This window comes from Rhincodon typus, chromosome 5 (genome assembly GCF_021869965.1).
Source record: "Rhincodon typus isolate 14 chromosome 5, sRhiTyp1.1, whole genome shotgun sequence".
NCBI lineage: Eukaryota > Metazoa > Chordata > Chondrichthyes > Orectolobiformes > Rhincodontidae > Rhincodon > Rhincodon typus.
In genome coordinates, this window is record NC_063336.1 from 104749786 (window position 1) to 104768366 (window position 18581).

The 18581-nt window shown below is 38.5% G+C and overlaps 1 protein-coding gene across 1 annotated transcript in view; it reads right to left on the reverse strand.

The window, feature by feature from the left end:
- The window catches only part of nol10 (nucleolar protein 10), a 46162-nt gene that overhangs the window by 23883 nt on the left and 3698 nt on the right, over positions 1-18581 (reverse strand). The window contains exons 2-9 of the mRNA XM_020511446.2: positions 14152-14197; positions 12024-12122; positions 11749-11826; positions 6912-6949; positions 6611-6747; positions 1379-1444; positions 277-337; positions 98-183 (exon numbers count right to left, since the gene is read on the reverse strand). Of these exons, the coding sequence (XP_020367035.2) occupies positions 98-183; positions 277-337; positions 1379-1444; positions 6611-6747; positions 6912-6949; positions 11749-11826; positions 12024-12122; positions 14152-14197 (611 nt within the window). The remainder of the gene's footprint in view (positions 1-97; positions 184-276; positions 338-1378; positions 1445-6610; positions 6748-6911; positions 6950-11748; positions 11827-12023; positions 12123-14151; positions 14198-18581) is intronic.

Below are 18581 nucleotides of genomic sequence, written 5' to 3' on the forward strand. Positions count from 1 at the left end.
TGCTTGGCCTGCTGTGTTCATCCAGCTCTACACCTTGTTATCTCAGATTCTCCAGCATCTGCAGTTCCTACTATCTCTGAAACACAGTATTGCTTACTCAGTATCCGTTGTCACGCTGCTCAGGGCACAGTCAAGAATTCCCACTCTGTTTCTTGCACGTGGATCCCAACATTCCACTTTACCCTAAAATGGACAAAGTTTTTCAAGACGTGAAACTTATTTACTAACACACAGCTCTCAAAAGTAAATCACAAAACACAAGTGCCTCATTATTACCTCAGCTGTTCCAGTAGCAAACAGGCAGTGTGCAGGGTTAATATCACAAACGTTGCTTTGTCTGAGGACATAAATAATTGACATTAAAATGTATTTTAAAAATAACACTTTGCCTGACATCTTGCTTCCATCATTTTGTGATAAAATCATATTAAAATAGGCATAAGAAAAATATTGCTACAGTATTTTTGAAAAGGGTCAATTACGTTCAGACAATGATTAACTTAATTTCAATGATATTTGTCCACCATTTTTCAATTTCAACTCGAATATTCCACTTCTCTCTTAATTCAACCTTAAATGAAGCAAGTTTTGTTTAGAAAATGTGGTTCTTTTTTCTTTTTGCCTTCTGACATGTTCCCTATTTTTGTTAGGCAATGCTAAACTGTTCATGCCATATTTTATACCGATTTTAGGAACTCAATTCAGAATAGGAAAATGCCGCTAGTCTGTCAAGTCCACAGGTCCAATGCAATCATTTAATTCCAGATTCAACATTTTTCTCCTTCCTCAGACTCAACATGATATGCAGATTCAGCATAAGCTGCAAGGAAATAGCCCCACCTAGTGGCAGACTTACATAAACTCAGCTGTGGTTCATTTCTGTTTGAGTGTCCTGTCTGAATGGGTTGAATTTCAACCTGTACATCCTAGCTATCCACATATATTTTTATGTCTTCATCATCTCCATTCCTACCATAATTCCTACTGAAATGTTTAACACCTCCAAAGTCACTACATTCACTTTGTTGGCCTTCACAAAACTCCTAAATTACAAGTTCCACCATATCCTTACCACCTTTATCTTTGCAACTTCTGCATGTCCTTTTGCTCACCAAATCCTGATCTGTTTTGTACCTAGTCTTTGAGCCATCTTCAAAAGCAGAAATATTTAGCCAAGCAAACCCATTTCCTGGCATAATTTCCTTAAACTGAATCTACTTCGGTCCTCACCCCTCACCTGAGGTTCAGCATCTTCAGTCAGCAAACCTATGCTTTCTCACATAGTGGTTCAATGCCCAATTATTTAGCTCTGTGAAACATTTCACGACATTTCATTGTATTAAAGCCTGGTCACAATGCAAGTTGTTAAAATACTTACGAAGCATCTGTCTGTAGGGAATTTAGGAATCGCCCCTGTTCCAAATTCAATCTGTAGACTTCAGAACTGCAGGGATACACAAGTAAAAGCATAACAGCATTTAAAATAATTCACAAAAGGTCTCATTTTCAGAAGTATTTAGTTCATCTCTATCAACAGCAATTTCCTTGCCATCCACTAGTGCCTTTAATGATACTTGGTATAGAGGTATTCTTTTCACAATGATTACAGTTCAGGATAGGCCATTCAGCCCATTGGATATGCACCAACTCTCCAAATTAGCATTTTACCTAAAGTTATTCGTTAGCGTTCTCCCTGTAACCCTGCACATTGATCCGCTTAAAATAACAGTCCAACTTACTTCTGCATTCATCAACTGAATCTGATTCTGTCAGACTCTCAGGCAGTGCATTCCAGTCCATTACTAGGGACATGAAGCTTTCTCTGATATCGCTTTTGATTCTTGTTAATTACTTTAAATTTAAACACTCTTTTTCCAAACCTTTCATGAGTGGGAACAGTTTCTCCTCGTCTATTTTGTCCAGATCTGCCATGGTCTTTCAAGAGGGTCAGGTATCTCTGGCTCTCTTCCTGGAAAGGCGTGGGAAGCAGACAGCTTGTACATTTTTAAGGCAGGAGTACAGAGATTCTTGTTAAACAAGGGATTGAAAGGTCATCAGGGACGGACAGAAAATGAGGATTCGAGGTTACAGTCAAATCAGGCATGATCAGACAGATACAAGGAGTTTAAGGACCTATTCCTGCCCTGATATGTACATTTATGTTTTGAATCTCTTGACTGGGATTTCCTCTTAACCTTCACTTCTCCAAGGAAAACAGTCCTAACGTCTCCAGTCAACTTTCATCATTGAAGGCCCTTATCCCTGGAACCATTCTCTGAAATCTCTTCTGCATATTTGCCAATTCCTTCATATCCTTGCTAAAGTGCAGCACCTAGAGTTAGATACAATAATCTAGCTGAGTATCTGAGTACACCCAGGTACTCTCGCTCACCCCCTTTAGAGTTGTGCAATAACGTTTTGTATTGGCAGTCCATGTTCTTCCTACCAAATTTAATGATCTCTCATTTTTCTGTCTCAAACTTCATCTGCCAACTATCTGCCCATTCCATCAATATGTCTATGTTCTTTTGAAGTTCTACACTATCCCGTTCAGTTTACAATGCTTCTGGGTTTTGTATCATCTGCGAATTTTGAAATTGTGTCTGGTACATTAAGGTCTTGGCCAATAATGTAAATCAGGAAAAAAAGGGTCCAGGCACTGACCACTGTGGATTGCAGTGCAAAACCTTCCTCCAGCCCAAAGAACACCCGTAAACCACGACTCACTTTCCTGTCACTCAGCCAATTCTGCACCCATGCTGCCACTGCTCCTTTTGTTCCAAGAGCTATATTTTGTTCACAAGTCTGCTGCATGGCACTGTATCAAATGCCTTTTCAAACCCACATACATCACATTAACAGCATTGTCTGCATTGACACTTACCTCTTAACAAAACCTCCAGCAACTTAGTCATATACGATTTTTCCCTTACAGAATCCATGTTGGATTTATCCACACAACCATTCAATTTTGCCTTAAATGAGTGATAGTAAGGAAACTTATAAAAACAAAGTTAACTTCATTGGTCTGTAGTTGTTGAACTTACCATTACAACCTTTCTGGAAAAAGGACTAATGTTTGCAATTCGCCAGTCCTCTGGCACCATCCCTGTATCTAGGACTGAAAAATTATGGTCAATGACTTTACGATTTCTGCTCTTACTTCTCTCCAATTCCTTGGATATATCTCATCTAGTGCCTTAGCTGTAAATACAGACAGCCTAGCCAACAACTGATCGTTATCAATTGTTAACCCCTCCAGTATTTGAATGATCAGCTCTTTCTCCATGACATGCACAACATCTTCTTCCTTGGTATCCCCCGGAACCATGTGTAAATCTCCTTTCTGGTACATTATCAGCTCCACATTTTACCACTCTTCTACCATTATGCATGCATGGAAGATTTTGAGATTCCCTTTTAATTTGGCTGTGAGTCTCTTTTTATACTTCCTCCGCAAATGTCTTATTGGCTTTTTCACCTTAAACTTCTATATTCAGCCTAGTTCTGCATCATATCTTCCACCTGACAACAGTCATAAGATGAAGAAAAAAAAAGTGCTTAATTCACATCTCTTTTGTCATCCTAGGAGTTCTGGTTTTCTTTGCCCTTCTTTTCTTTCTTGAGGCAATATAACTTGCTCAAATATATCCTCTGAAAACAGAGCCCATTGTTTATCCATCGCTTTTCATGTCTGATTTATTTGATCTATGTTTACCCCATTGAAGTATAAACAATGCAGAAGGTATATACTGCAGCCACGCAAAACTTTGGTTCAACCTTACTTGGTGTACTGAGAGCAGATCTGGACACTAGACATTAGGAAGGATATACTGGCCTTGGAGGGAGTACAATGTGGGTTAACCCAGGACTGCAGGGTTAACTTATGAGGAGAGGTTATACAATTAAGCTTGCATCCTCTAGAATTTACAAGGTTAGAGGGTAATCTTGAAATCTTCAAGATATTAACAGGAAAAGATAGCCTATCAACCCTATTTCCACTGGTCAGGAATTCTACACCCAAGGAACAAGGTCTAAAAATTAGGGCCAGATCGTTCAAGAGAGATATTAGAAAGCAATTCTAAACAGAGTGGCAGAGATTTGGAATTCTCTTTCCACAAATAATAGTTGATGCTAGATCAGTTGTTAATTTAAAATTAGATAGCTAAATTTTTGTAAGGAAAGGTATTAAGGGATATGGGCCAAAGGCAAGTATATGAAGTTAGGCCACAGATCAGCCATGATCTAACTGAATAGTGGAAGAGGCTTGAAGGGCCAAATGGCCCAATCCTATTCTTATGTTCCACTGAAATTGGCATCCCCCAGTTTATTACTCTTACTCCAGGTTGTTCAATGTCTTTTTCCAGTGTCATCCTAATCCTTGTATTGTAATGAGCACTGCCTGCTACATGTTCTCCTACTGACACCTAAACTACTTAGCCCACTTCATTCCCTGGGACCAGACTTAGCAGCGTCTCCTTTTTCATTGGATTGGAAACATATTGCTGTATAAATTTTCTTGAGCTCTCCCTAGGATCTCTTGTCCCTCTCTATTCTTTACACTGCTACTGTCTCAGTCTATATATAGATGATTAAAATTATAACTATAATAAATTACAACTATATATGCATTATAACTAACCTATAGTTTTTGCATCTCAAAATTCTTTGCAAATATGCTCAACATCATTCTACTAGTTAGTGGCCCATGGACTACACTAAGTAATTTAATTTAAGATCAGAAGTGGGATGTTTGCCAACGATTGCACAATGTTCAGCACCATTCGTGACTTCAGACACTGACACATTTGAACAATGCAACAAAATCTGGACAATATCCAGTCTTGGGTTGACAAGTGGCAGCTAACATTTGTGCCACACAAATGCCAGGCTATGACCATCACCAATAAGAGACAATCTAACCACTGCTCCTTTGCATTTGATGGTCCCCAAATCCCCGACTATCAACATCCTGGGGGTTAGCATTGATCAGAAATTCAACTGGACCCACCACATAAACACAGTGGCTACAAGAGCACGTCAGTAGCTAGGAATACTGTGGCGAGTAACTCACCTCCAGACTCCTCAAAGCTTGTCCATCATTTACAAGGCACAAGTCAGAAGTGTGATGGAATACTCTCCATTTGCCTGGATGAATGCAGCCCCCAACAACACAAGAACCTTGACACCATCCAGGACCAAGCAGCCCGCTGGAGTGGCACTACATCCAAAAGAATCCACTCCCTCCACCACTGACGCTCAGTAGCAGCAGTGTGTACTATCTACAAGGTGCACTGCAGAAATTCAAAGATCCGCAGACAGCACCTTCCAAACCCACGACCACTTCCAACTAGAAGGACAACAGATATATGGGAACACCACCACCTACAAGTTCCCCTCCAAGCCACTCACCATCCTAATTTGAAAATATTTCACCGTTCCTTCGCTGTTGCTGGGTCAAAATCCTGGAATTCCCTCCCTAATGGCATTGATGGTCAACCCACAGCAGGTGGACTACAGCGGCTCAAGAAAGTAGCTCATCACCATCTTCTCAAGGATAACCAGAGGCAGGCAATAAATGCTGACCAGTCAGCGACGCCCACAACCCACAAATGAATTTAAAATAAAAACACACCTTTTTTGTTCTTCATTTCTAGTCAAATTAATTGTCCTTGACCCTCTGGGACATCCTCTTTCTTCAACACTGCAATGCTCTCTCTTCAACACTGCAATGCTCTCTCTTACTCAAGACTGTCACTGCCACCCCACAACTTTTCTTCCTCAAGTACTTTGCTGAGCACATTCTTTCAAAAATATTTAACACCCAGACCTGCCCTTTGAGCCAAGTGTCTCACAGTCACATCATATTTCCTGCAATGCCCCAAGAATCAAAGCCTTCTCTCTTGCACCATCTTGCCAGCAACACACTTGATCTCTCTTCTCACAAACTTAGTTTATGAACTTTGATCAGTTCTTCACACTAAAATTATTGCAACATTTTCAGTTATGATTTAGTTAAAACCACAAATTTACAATTTTAGAAAATGCTCAGTGTAACGAGAATTACAACATTTTGAAAATACTATTGCTCGAGTGTCATTAAGAAATGTACACAAATGGGTCTGGTTGGTCATCCCTCCTCTTCACCAGAAGAAACAGGCATGTATAAAATAAAGCACACTTCTCAATATAATCCTCTCACAGATGGATGTTGTTATGAGCACTATCAAATCATGGATGAAGTTTATTGGCAATCCCAATGGACGATACTCAATCTAGTCACCAGTACGAAAACCCAATGCTCACGTTTATATATGGTGGGATAAGAAACAAAAAGAGAATTAAGTATAAATCAACTTTCCAGTATAGTAACGTTCACTTATTGATGAATTCAAAAGAAAACAAAGTATAAAAGTCCAGCAGTTTGGGTCTACTTATCTTCACAGCCTAGAGTCAACAGCATATTTCAAAACAATTCTGAACATGTATTTACAAACTCAACCAAAAGTATTTTGTCTGTGTTTTACATGTATGTTCCTCATCCCCACAGTGTTAATGTTAACCATCTGACACTTCTTAACTCACTTACAGTAACAGAACGTTTCCATACCTTGCTCCTACAAAATAGAGATCACATGATGAATAATGATAAGAGAAGTCTCTACCAAATTTAGGGATACGTGTCCTATAATAGCGGCCATGCTGTGAATGAAACTCCACATAACGGTCACACTGCAGGAATACTATCTGTAATATCAGAAGAGCATTTATTAAAAAAGTGAGAATTGCAGCCCAATTACTTGCTATTTGCTTCAAGTGTTTGGACAGACATTAATACATTATAATTAATGGAAGCTAGTTGTTTAAAATACAAATCTTAACATCAAGAAAACCTGGCAGAATGTACATACCTTTGAATAGTCATCTGATAAAATTTCAAATGTTACAACTGCAAAAAAAAATTAGAAATTGCCAAATTATGGTAGAATAATGATAGTAGACAAACTGAAATATACAAAATATGCACTAAATAAACAAAGCTCATTTTTAAATAGAGATCAAAGTAAAACATATGGTCCCTTTGTCTTCAAAATTGCTAAAACATTTGAAATTATGTTCTTATTTCTAAGTCAGTGCTATGAAGCTTTCTTTTTTGGAATCATAAACATTTTGGCATAATAAATCTTACACAAAAACTGATATTGAAACAGTCTAAACATAGGTGATATTATCCATTTAAAAATATATACAAGAGCCATGTCAAATATTGCTGTCAATTCTTCCCCCCACCAAGCTAGAAAATTGTCTGTCAACCACTTTATTCTCCCAAAAATGCAGTGCAACTAATAAAAGAAGATCTCCAACCCTCATATTGTGTTGCCAGTGTTCCAAACACTACACTTTGTATTAAAACTAAAATAACTATTTAAAATAAGGTTCTGTTTGCTGATATTTTATAAATCATTAGACACAAATATGGTTCTTTAGAAGGTATCCAGCAGTTAACCTCGGCAATCTTCCACTGTCTTTTGGACTCAGTGGGTCAACAAATACCACCTTTCTCTTAACTTTTCCGTTCAAAATATGCTGGTAGGGTTGAATATGGTTTGCCATATAATGTTATTGCATGTGACTTAATATTATTACAGCTTTCAAAGAAATCCCTCTCTCAGGTGGATTCATCTTCCCCCTTCCCAGCTGTTCAAAACTTTCACGACAGTATCTATTCAAACTCTCACAAAAGAAGTCTGGTTTTCACCATCAAATCGTATCAAGGTTTCCACTTGCCCTAGCTTAGCCTCTTATGGCCCTGGTTTGATCACATTCCCACTAAACTGTTAACCATCCAACTTACTTTCCTGACTCCAATGCTAGTTTCCCAGATGACTTGTTCACCTCAATTACTGTCGCCCTGTAATTCAAAGGCTGTTGCGTCCTCTTCAAAAAATACACAACTATGACAATGTGCACACTAATAACATTTTCTTTGGGTCAGAAGTCACATGGCACCAGGTTATAGTCCAACAGGTTTATTTGAAAACACAAGCTTCCGGAGTGTAGCCCCTTCGTCGGGTGAAGTTTTTTAAAATTCATTCACGGGAATGTGGGCGTCACTGGCTAGGCAGCATTTATTACCTATCCCTAATTGCCCAGAGGGCAGTTTAAAGTCAAACACATCACTGTGGGTGTGGAGTCACATGTAGGCCAGACCAGGTAAGGACAGCAGTTTCCTTCCTTAAAGGACATGAGTGAACCAGACAGGTTTTTCCAACAACTGATAATAGATTCACGGTCATCATTAGATTCTTAATTCCAGGTATTTATTGAATTCAAATTCCACCATCTGCCGTGGTGGGGTTCGAACCTGGGTCCTCAGAACATTATCTGGGTTTCTGGATTAACAGTCCAGCATTAATACCACTCGGCCATTGCCTCCCTGTGAGAAAGAAGCACCCAGAAAGATCAAAGGGTCACACAACTGACAAGGATGTTAAACAAACATAAGATGCTGTTAAATCTTTAATCAGTTAGAGGGTTTTAATTGATTAATACGTAAATGTAAATTCCTAAATTTCTTTCAAGTCACTGCCCTGGGAGATGTACAGATTTTATCACTGTAAAGAAGAGGTCACATTTTAGGTCAGACAATGATTGTTGGGTGTGAGACTTTGTTTAGAATCTGTTTGTGTTAGACTGGTTTTATTTCTTAAGTAAGAATTTATAAAATGCCACATTGACTGTCTATAAATTGTGTGCTTATTGAACAAAATAGAATGTATCTGCAAATAAAAATTCACCCCATAGACGTGTGTGCATGTGGTCACCTATAGCGCGACATGAACCAAAGAACCCAGTTGAGGCTGTCCTCATGGATACTGAACTTGACTATCAGCCTCTGCTTGGCAAAACTGCGTTGCTGTATATCCTGAAGTCCGCCTTGGAGGACATTTATCCAAAGATCCAAGGTCCTCGACCGCTGAAGTGTTCCCCTACTGGAGGGAACATCCCTGTTTGGCGATTGCTGCGCAATGTCCATTCATCCGCTGTTGTAGCGTTTGCATGGCTTTGCCAATATACCATGCCTCAGAGCATCCTTGCCTACAACCTATGAGATAGACACCGTTGGCCGAGTCACATGAATATCTGCTGTGCACGTGGTGGGTGGTGCTCCCATGTGTGAAGGTAGTATCTATGTCGAAGATCTGACATGTTTTGCAGAGGTTGCCTTGACAGGGTTGCACAGTGTTGTGGTCGATGTTGTCCTGAATGCTGAGTCGTTTGGAGTGAACAATGGTCTGTTTAAGGTTTGGCAGTTGTTTGAAAGTGAGAAGTGGAGGCATGGGGAAGATTCTGGCAAGGTGCTCTTCGTCATCGATAATGCGCTGAAGGCTGTGAAGAACATAGCACAGTTTCTCCAGTCTCAGAAAGTACTGGACAAAGAAGGGTACCCTATCGGTCGTATCCTGTGTCTGTCTTCTGAGGTGGTCATTATGGTTTTTTGCTACGGCAGGTCCAGAACTGCAATCGATGAGTTGAGCATCGGATCCTGTTCCTGTGGGAGAGTCCTTCAGCACTTTCAGGCTCTCTCCCTCACATGTGTGCACACATACACCTATGGGGTAAATCTGTATTTGCAGATCCATTCTATTTTGTTAAGAAGCACACAATTCATAGACAATGTGGCATTTTATAAATTCTTACTTTAGAAATAAAACCAGTCTGATTCCAAACCAAAACACAAACAGATTCTGAACAAAGCCTCACACCCAACAATCATTGTCTGACCTAAAATGTGACCTCTTCTTTACACTAACGAAACCTGTAGTTCTCTCAGGGCAGTGCCTCGAAAGAAATTTGGGGATTTACATATACATACTAAATCAACTGAAACCTTCTAACTGGTTAGAAATTTAACAACATCTTAGGTTTGTTTAATCCATCCTCATCACTTGTGAGGCCCTTTGATCTTTTACATGGAAATTCTGTATTCTGCGTGCTTCTTTCTCACTTCACCTGACGAAGGGGCTGCGCTCCGAAGGCTTGTGTTTTCAAATAAACCTGTTGGACTATAACCTGGTGTTGTGAGATTTCTGACTTTGTCCACCCCAGTATCTCCACATTTCTTTTTGGAGTATAGTCCCTTAAAATTTGTATTTGGTTGTCCATGTGTAGTAACTTAAAGAAGCTGACTTGTGTTTGGGAACTTTTGGGGTTGCTGTATAGCTTACAGGGAACACTGGTTCGAGCCCTCAGTCTGTAAAATCTTCTCAACTTCCATTCTTCCTTAAAATTTTTTTAAATGTGCTGGTGGCTCCCAAATCCATTCCTATCTTTCCTGCAACATTTGTTCTCTTCAATCGTGCGTCAACCCATGCCACAGAATCAAAACAGCTCTAATCAAAGTCACAAGTTACTTCCTCCGTGACTGCGATTAATTATTATTTGCTAAACACCCTCCTTTCAAGCCCCTCAATTGCCCAGCTCAAATGGGACAGTTTGGTTTGGTTCATTTCTTCTGTCCAACTAGAGTATGTCCAGAAATGGTTTCTTTTCCCACCACCCTCAGTTAAGTCTGCAGTTATCCTATTTCTGGCACCCTCCCCCGACCTTGGATTTATACACTGCCCTCAAGGATAGTACAAAAAGACATAGGATTTATTTCCTCAAGGATCTAGCCCATACAGACCACTGTCTCAACACCTTCACTGTTTGCAATGTCAGCATACTTCCTTATCATCCAATCCTAAATAGATTCCAACTTCCACATCTAAATCACCCTACTGTAAAGTCCACATTCTGGCCATTGATTCTATTTTCTTTCTTACCATCAAAAAGTTGAATTTCACTAAAAATAACCTAGCATTTATTCAGCCCAAGTCGTCAATTTCATATCTTTGCAAAATCACAAAGACTGCTTATTCCATGACATTGTGTTTTTCCACTATCTCAGCCCCATAGTCTGCTGTAAACCTCATTAATATCACTGTCACCATCATCCTTAGCAATTCAAATGCCATCTTGCCAAATCTACATTATCCTCATTTCTCCAAATCTCCATTAATTTTGTCCTATAGAATACCAAATCCTACTTTTATCATTCCTTTACTTGCGGAATTTGTCTCCTAAATCGTCTTGGAGAAACACTATTGCCTCAAATTTAAAATTTTTATCCTAATATTCACATTCCTGCATCGGTCATATCTCTCACTATCTTTGAAATTTTCTCCATCCGTAACACTCCAAGGACGCTACTTTCTTCCAATTCTAACCTGGTGGTGCCCAAGATCATATTTTGGAACCACTGGTAGTTGTGTCCTAATTAATGAGCCCCAAGCTCTGAAATTCTGTTCTGCCTTCGTCCTTCACCAGTCAAGACTTTTCCTTAATCACACTTCTTTGAAAGCTCAGGCAATCAGTCCTAAAATCAATTTTTTTACTCTGCTAATTTTTGACCCATTATGTTTTGGTGCCTTAAAGCATTTTTCGTAGCAAAACACCATTTAAAATCGGTTGTTTAAAATTCATCAATTTCTTTGTACAAAATTATTTCAACAACAGTTTTTCTTGAACATAGCTGCAAAAAGAAAACTCGAAGTAAAATAAAAATCAAATTTTAGCACTGAAAACGTATAGCGCATCCTACAGAATGAAACGTCCAGCAAAGTCAAAATATATTACATTTTCTTAAGGATGTTTAAATCAGTTTTGTTTAAACGCCATATTTTAATAATTCCAAATTTACCCAACCTTCTGAATCAAGACATCGTTCAAACTTCATGGATAACTGGTATGTGTCATAACATCGAACCCTTGGTTTGTATGTGCCTGCAAAGATAAACTGTATTAAAAAATTGAACAATATTTATTCATTCTCAAAAAATTGTTGCTGCAAAATACTCCACAGTGGTTTAAAATATTCACAGATTAAAGCCTGATTTAATAAACCAATTTGAAAGATGACAATCCAAATGAAACAATTAAGCACAAGGGAAATAAATAGCTCACATACAAAAAAAAATTACCAGTTGCAATGATATACTGGCCATCTCTTGAAACTTTAATGGTGGTACTAATTGTAGGCATCTCAAAATCTTGTATAAGCTCAATTCTTCGACGTACATCTAGAGAAACAATATTATTTTCTGTTGTTAGTCATAACTAGTTGACTAAATTAGGAATAAAATGTTTTCAACTAAGGCACCTTCCATAAGAAGTGTATTAACCCATAACATTGTCGACAGCCTCTTAACAAAATAGAGATGTAAAAATGGAATTCCATCAGATTCTGCTTCAGGTGGAAAGCAAGCAGTAAAGGGTTTAATATTAAAGATTTGATAAATAGGAGACAAAGACATTTCCATGGCTGGGTTTCACGGCAAGTATGGAATATTCAAACATTAAATAGTGAATCTATATGAAACTTAAGTATGGCTATAATCGAAGAAATGCTTACAGATTTGAACACTACATTTATAGAAGAACTTAGTGAAATTGAGAGGGTAAGTAGTAAGTAAATGTGTAAATCCATTCTAATGTTGCGAGCATAACTTATAAATAGGAAGATGCTTTAAAATTGGGATACACAGGACATTATGGAGTGATCTAACAACATTTAGGAATACCCAGGAATAGAATGGAGTAACAAGAAACAAACTGTTTTAGAGACTGAGTGATCTGGAACAATATGGGGTGACAAAATTAAATGGTGACTCATGAGAAGGCAGATCAATATACAAGGATATTAACAACGTTACATATTCATCTGCAGGTTACAAAGTTGAAAAAAAAACAGACTGTATATTATCATCTATCATTCATAATATACTGCTGAGTTCGCTGAACTATGCCTTATCCTTTCTCTTTGCATTTAAAATAATTCATAGTAATGGACGAATGGTGCACAGACGTCTCAAACAAACATACCAATAAATTATGATGATCAGTGTTTGTATTTGATAGTGTAATTGGTTTCAGAAATATTACTTAATTTGGCTTGATGTGACTACCTTTAGTTACATTTATTTTACTCTGCGCACAAAGTTGAAGAAAGTACACATATGATTTATGAGGCTGCTTTCTAAACTTAGACAGTCTACCCTGGACTTCAACATCAAGAGAAGAATGAGATCAAACTTTCTTTCACAGGCATAAGAACTTTGTTCTTTCGGGTTTATGGTTGCAGACAGTTTTAAAAGGCAAGTCTAAGTTAAAGTATCTTGTCACTCCATCTCCTAGAATCTCAGAATCCCTACAGTGCAGAAGCAGTCTATTCAGCCCAACAAGTCCACACCGACTCTCCGAAAAGCATCCCACCAAGACTCATGCCCCCATCCTATCCTTGTAACCTTGCATTTCCAGTGGCTAATCCATCTAACATATACATTCCTGGACACTATGAGCAATTTTAGCATGGCCAATCCACCTAACCTGCACAACTTTGGACTGAGGAGGGAAACCAGAGCACCCAGAGGAAACCCACCCAGACATGGGGAAAACGTACAAACTCCACACAGTCGCCTGAGGTTGGAATTGAACCTGGGTGCCTGGCGCTGTGAAGCAGCAGTGCTAACCAATGAGCCACTGTGCTGCCTGATAATAGTTCTCTCTATCCTTTCAGGTAGGCAGATAAAGGGTTGTTGACAATAAGCTAGGGAAGAAAAGGAGCTAAACAGATGGTAATGGGGACTATTAGTAGTCAAAAGTGGATTGGCTGCACTGAAAGCAACCTATTGCATGACAGTGAATTGCACAGGTGAATGTTGAGTCCTGAAGGCTGTAAAGTCCTTAAGTGGAAGAGTAAGTGCTGTTCAGGAAGCTTGAATTGAGCCTCGCTGCAGCACTGCAGTAGGTTTCAGGCAGAAATGTTGGCATGGGAACACAGTGTTGATGCAGCAGGCAACTGGAAGCTCTGGGTCATTTTTATGGACACAACATAAGTGTTCTGCGAATCGGTCACCTCATCTGTGTTTCATCTTGCCAGTGTAGAGGAAACTGCTTTGTGAGCAGCAAATACAGAAGACTAAATTAAATGAGGTGCAGATTAGGGATGCTTCTGTTTTGAAATAGAAGAACATGCAAAAGGTCTTTAATATTAAGAAATCTTATTTCAATATATTGTAACAAGGCATCTGTGTGAAGTCTTACACTCACCAACATCATTCTTCTGTAAGCTTCTCTTTTTTCTATCTGAAAGCCACTGAAATGAAAATGCAAATTCAAATAAATGCAGTTACAATGGAAACAATAACTCCTGGCATTTTTGGTGAGGATGTGAATGTGTGGCCATGTTATTAGAAGTTAACTTCTGAAACAAAAACTCTGACCTGCAAATACAGGTTAAGATTACAGTTAAGTATAGAAGTTCTGCTAACCATGCAGTAGCACTAATGAGGAGAAGCATTGCGAGGACTATATTTTTTGGAAAACGATCAGAACCCAACAGAAATGTCAAGAACATACCCAACTTTTCTCTTTTTTTGAACTATTTCTTTTCATGATATTTCGCACTACACTAGGGGGTTTTAAAAGAAAACAATACCAAATTGCTAATACTCAGTACTTTACAAGGAAGGATTTGTTCCATTTTCTTTTCAGGAATGTGCCATTCCTAGTGTCAAGTGAAAGCATAGTTTCACAATGACAATCCATACTCCACTGAGATTTTCAGTGGAATTTAAACAGTTACATGGAGTTACATGTACGCTATGTAGCACTCAAAATTTATGGTGCAACTGTTTAAACACACCTAATTAAGCCACGAGTTTAACCCTGTAACTAGAAAAAGTAAAAATCTTAACTATTTGACTGATCTGTGAAATGGGTAATGCATAACCCCTCTCCAATTTTTCAAGAAATATCACATTCCTGATGACCTCTCTCACTTATTTCCTGCAAAATGGTACAGGTTAATGATTCAATCCTGCTCCAAATTTGATGTTATTAGCCTCCCCTTACACATACACAATAAACAATAGTTTTATTCAGAAGCAATTCAAGATCAGAAATGACAAAACTATTGTCTCAACATACGTTCATATAAATACTGTGCATGGAAATCAACAGAAACAATGCAGTAGGAAGTTATTTGATATAAGACATGCAAAAATTTTCCGTACATTTCCAATGATAATCCGTGGTCAAAATTTGCAGTCTCTGAACAAAACTGCAAAATAACACAATTCACACATTGTAACTTGTACATGGTAGAAGATCATGAAATGTTAAAAATACAGTCGGCAATTAGATGTTCAGATGAACTCGTGAAAGAATTTTCAATTGCATCAGTAACCAAGTCATGTTGTGTAATGAAGTAATGATGGGTATTGTCTCCACAGCTCCCAGCTGAGCCAGAAATTGGCCCCATCTCTTCAGAACAGACTCCCTCATTCCTTTTCCCTCCAATGGAATTTTTCTTCTCACTTGAATATGTTCAATATGTCATTATTTTTGTTTCTAGAAAACCTCCTTCACATAGGGTATTTGTTCTACTCATTTCCTTGACTCAGGAGCACTTTTTCTCCGTGCACAACATATGTGTCCATCTCTCAGTCACTCCCCCAATTCACCGAGTAGACCATACCACAACCGAAATAAATATATTCATCAGTAGCCTAATAGTACATTAGAGCCATTTATTGTCTAATTTTATGCTAAACCATTTTTTGTTAGTTTTCTACGCACAATGTACAATTTGCAAATCAAAAGTTTTTCCTACATTCATCTGTCAGAGTATTTTTGTTTAGGACTAGTGAAAGAATAGTGAAAGAACAACGTAGCTCAGATATCATGAAATTTATCCTTATGGTTGTTGGGAAGAAATTAACTACTCAGATGTACTGAGGTAGAAAAGGTAAATCAATGTAGTTTCTTGCAAGCGACAAAACCGCCCTCTTCAAATTTCTGTTTACAAGACAGTCTCCTAGGTGATGACACAGAAATGGAAAAATTTTGCAAACAGAAGAATTGGTATACAAGGTTTACTTACTGCTACTCTAATGTTAATACTACATGCAAAGTGTACATGAAAACTCTACAGTCCCGAGTCACAGCAAGTGGGGTTTTTGTTGTGTATGCTTGCAAAACTATTAGTGTTGACATAATAATTAATTTATAAAACAGACAATCCACTGGAGCTCTGTAAATTTGGAGAGGATTGGTTGTACCATACTGTAAGCCTTCCTCAATTAGCGATTCTACATGGCTTTCCAGTTCAAGAGGTAAAACACCGGTTTCCTTTGTGGCCACTTTGATCAGCAGATAGGCATCACATAACATTGAAAGCTGCAAGTGGAGTAATTTGGTTATGCTTCTACTAGCTTTTATCATTGGTTTCCCCAAACATAGATTAGATGCTAACTAGCACGGAGCTGGAGTTATATTACCTTGCCAAAATACACAATTTTAGTAGTTTTTACATTGAACAAGAACTTGGTTCCAGGTACCATCTAGTGAAACTACAGCATTGGACAAGAGTGCTAAACAAAAATACACTGCAGACAGAGTCAAATGGAGCCATAAGCAACAGATCAGAGTAAAGTTATATAGCACTACTGCATAAGTCAAGGGGCAAGAAAGCTTCCCTTAAAAACAAATGCTCAACATTTGACTCCAAGGAGTTTTAGCAACAGAAGCCAATGGAATCAAGTGAAAAACTATTCATTGAGCAATACCATACCCAAGACAGAATTAATTGTGGCCTACAGGAGAGGGATCACAAACAAAAGCTTTAACTGATTTGTCTAAAACACGAAGTGGCTACAAGAACAACTCAAAACTGGAGTACTTTATGACAATAGGTTTGGATCCTGACTCTTCACCTAGCTACAATGCTCAAGCCAGGACTCTCACAAACAGGTGCAAGCCACAACACAAGATGTTCATAGCCCAGTCTCATTGATTGACATCTCTAACACTTTCTTCAAAATCCATTCTGTCTACCATTGGCTCATTGTGACTGTAGTATGTGCAGCAACTCGCCAAGCAGTCTGTGACAGCACCTCAATGATGCACAACTTTTACAAAAAAAAGGATGAGGAAAACAGAAGAATGTGGATGACAACAATGCCAAGTGCCAAATTTTTTGAATTGAACTTGTATACTGTCAATTCATCAAAATCCTGCAGTATTCAGTCTTTTAAGAATGAGGTTTTCCACAATCTTTGCACAGCAGCCAGGAATGGACATTAATAATTCATTCAGTAGCACAGCCTGCTCACAAGATCACTCTCCTTAAATTAAGCAAATTAATTTGATCCTAAGTAGTTTAGGAGATCACGTAAAATGGGACGAATTTTTTTTTAAAAACACAAACTAACACATTGTTCCGAAACAGTTAGAGCAATCTGGTTACAAACATCAGAAAGGAAGATGCGTCCGTTCTATGGCAGCAATACCCTCCTAGACACTCGAATCTCAGTGAAGGGTCAACCCAACCCCACGCAGAAGCTTTTGATGAGCTGGTACAAGTGTAATCAATTTCTATTTGGCAACTTTTCTGTGCATTTCTTCAATGCGATTTGCTTTAGTTAATGTCTCTCCCCATTAAAATAAATTGCTAACTGAGCTCACATTTAACACGAATTCCATAAACTCAGTTTTCAACCTTGAAGGACATCTTGCTACCTAAACCCTCTGCATCCTTCCGCGACTGGAGATAATGCTGGCGCAGCATGATTGCATATAGGCTATTTCTCCCAACAGGTCAAAAATGTGCTTCTGCACTCCATGGGTTACTTCATTTCATCTTCATTTAATCCCAGTAACATTCATTCAACCTTGTGTTTTTCTAGTTTCCTTTTAAATGCAGCTCCACCATTTACAAGTATTCAATGCAATAAGAAATCCCACATTCTAACCATTCTCCTGAAGTCTATTGACTATTGAAGTCTATTTAAGGCCTCTTATTATTGTAACCAGGAGTGCAAACATATTTGCATTTACTCTATTATACAATTTCATAATCCTAAAAGGCCTTATCAGGTTTCCCCCATTTGAGAAGGCGCTTCCTGCCTTGAGTATTCCAATCCAGATAGAGGGAGGCTAGAAGCCAGAGGGGAAGAAGTGACCCGTTGCAGCAGTAATACTGTTAGCGGTCTCCAAGCATTCAAGGCTGGGGAAAAGTCTACAATTACTCAGAAATGAGGGAGAAGAAAGCTCTAGTAGCAGAAGTCATGTAGGGATTAGAGAGAAAGACATCCTACAAGGTTGAAAAAGAAGTTTATGGAACTCATGTTAAATGTATGCTGAGTTAGCAGTTTAAGTGATTGGTAAATGTGTCTCACCATTAAAACAAAAAAAATGGCAGTGAATAAACATACAGAAAAATTGCCAAAAGGAAACCACTCTTACTCATAAAAGCTTGGCAGCCCCTTGTAAATATGTTCAGCAATGGATCTCCAAAAAAAAATCTTTCAAGCCAGATTGCACTTATCGATCTGATTTAGAGTAACGCCATCACCAGGAATCATTACACACAAGATATGATGACCTAGATTTGGGTGCATACAGCAATATTGCAAAATATGCAGATGACAAAACTTGGATGTGGAGTGAAAGATTGGAAGGACAGAAGATGGAATGGG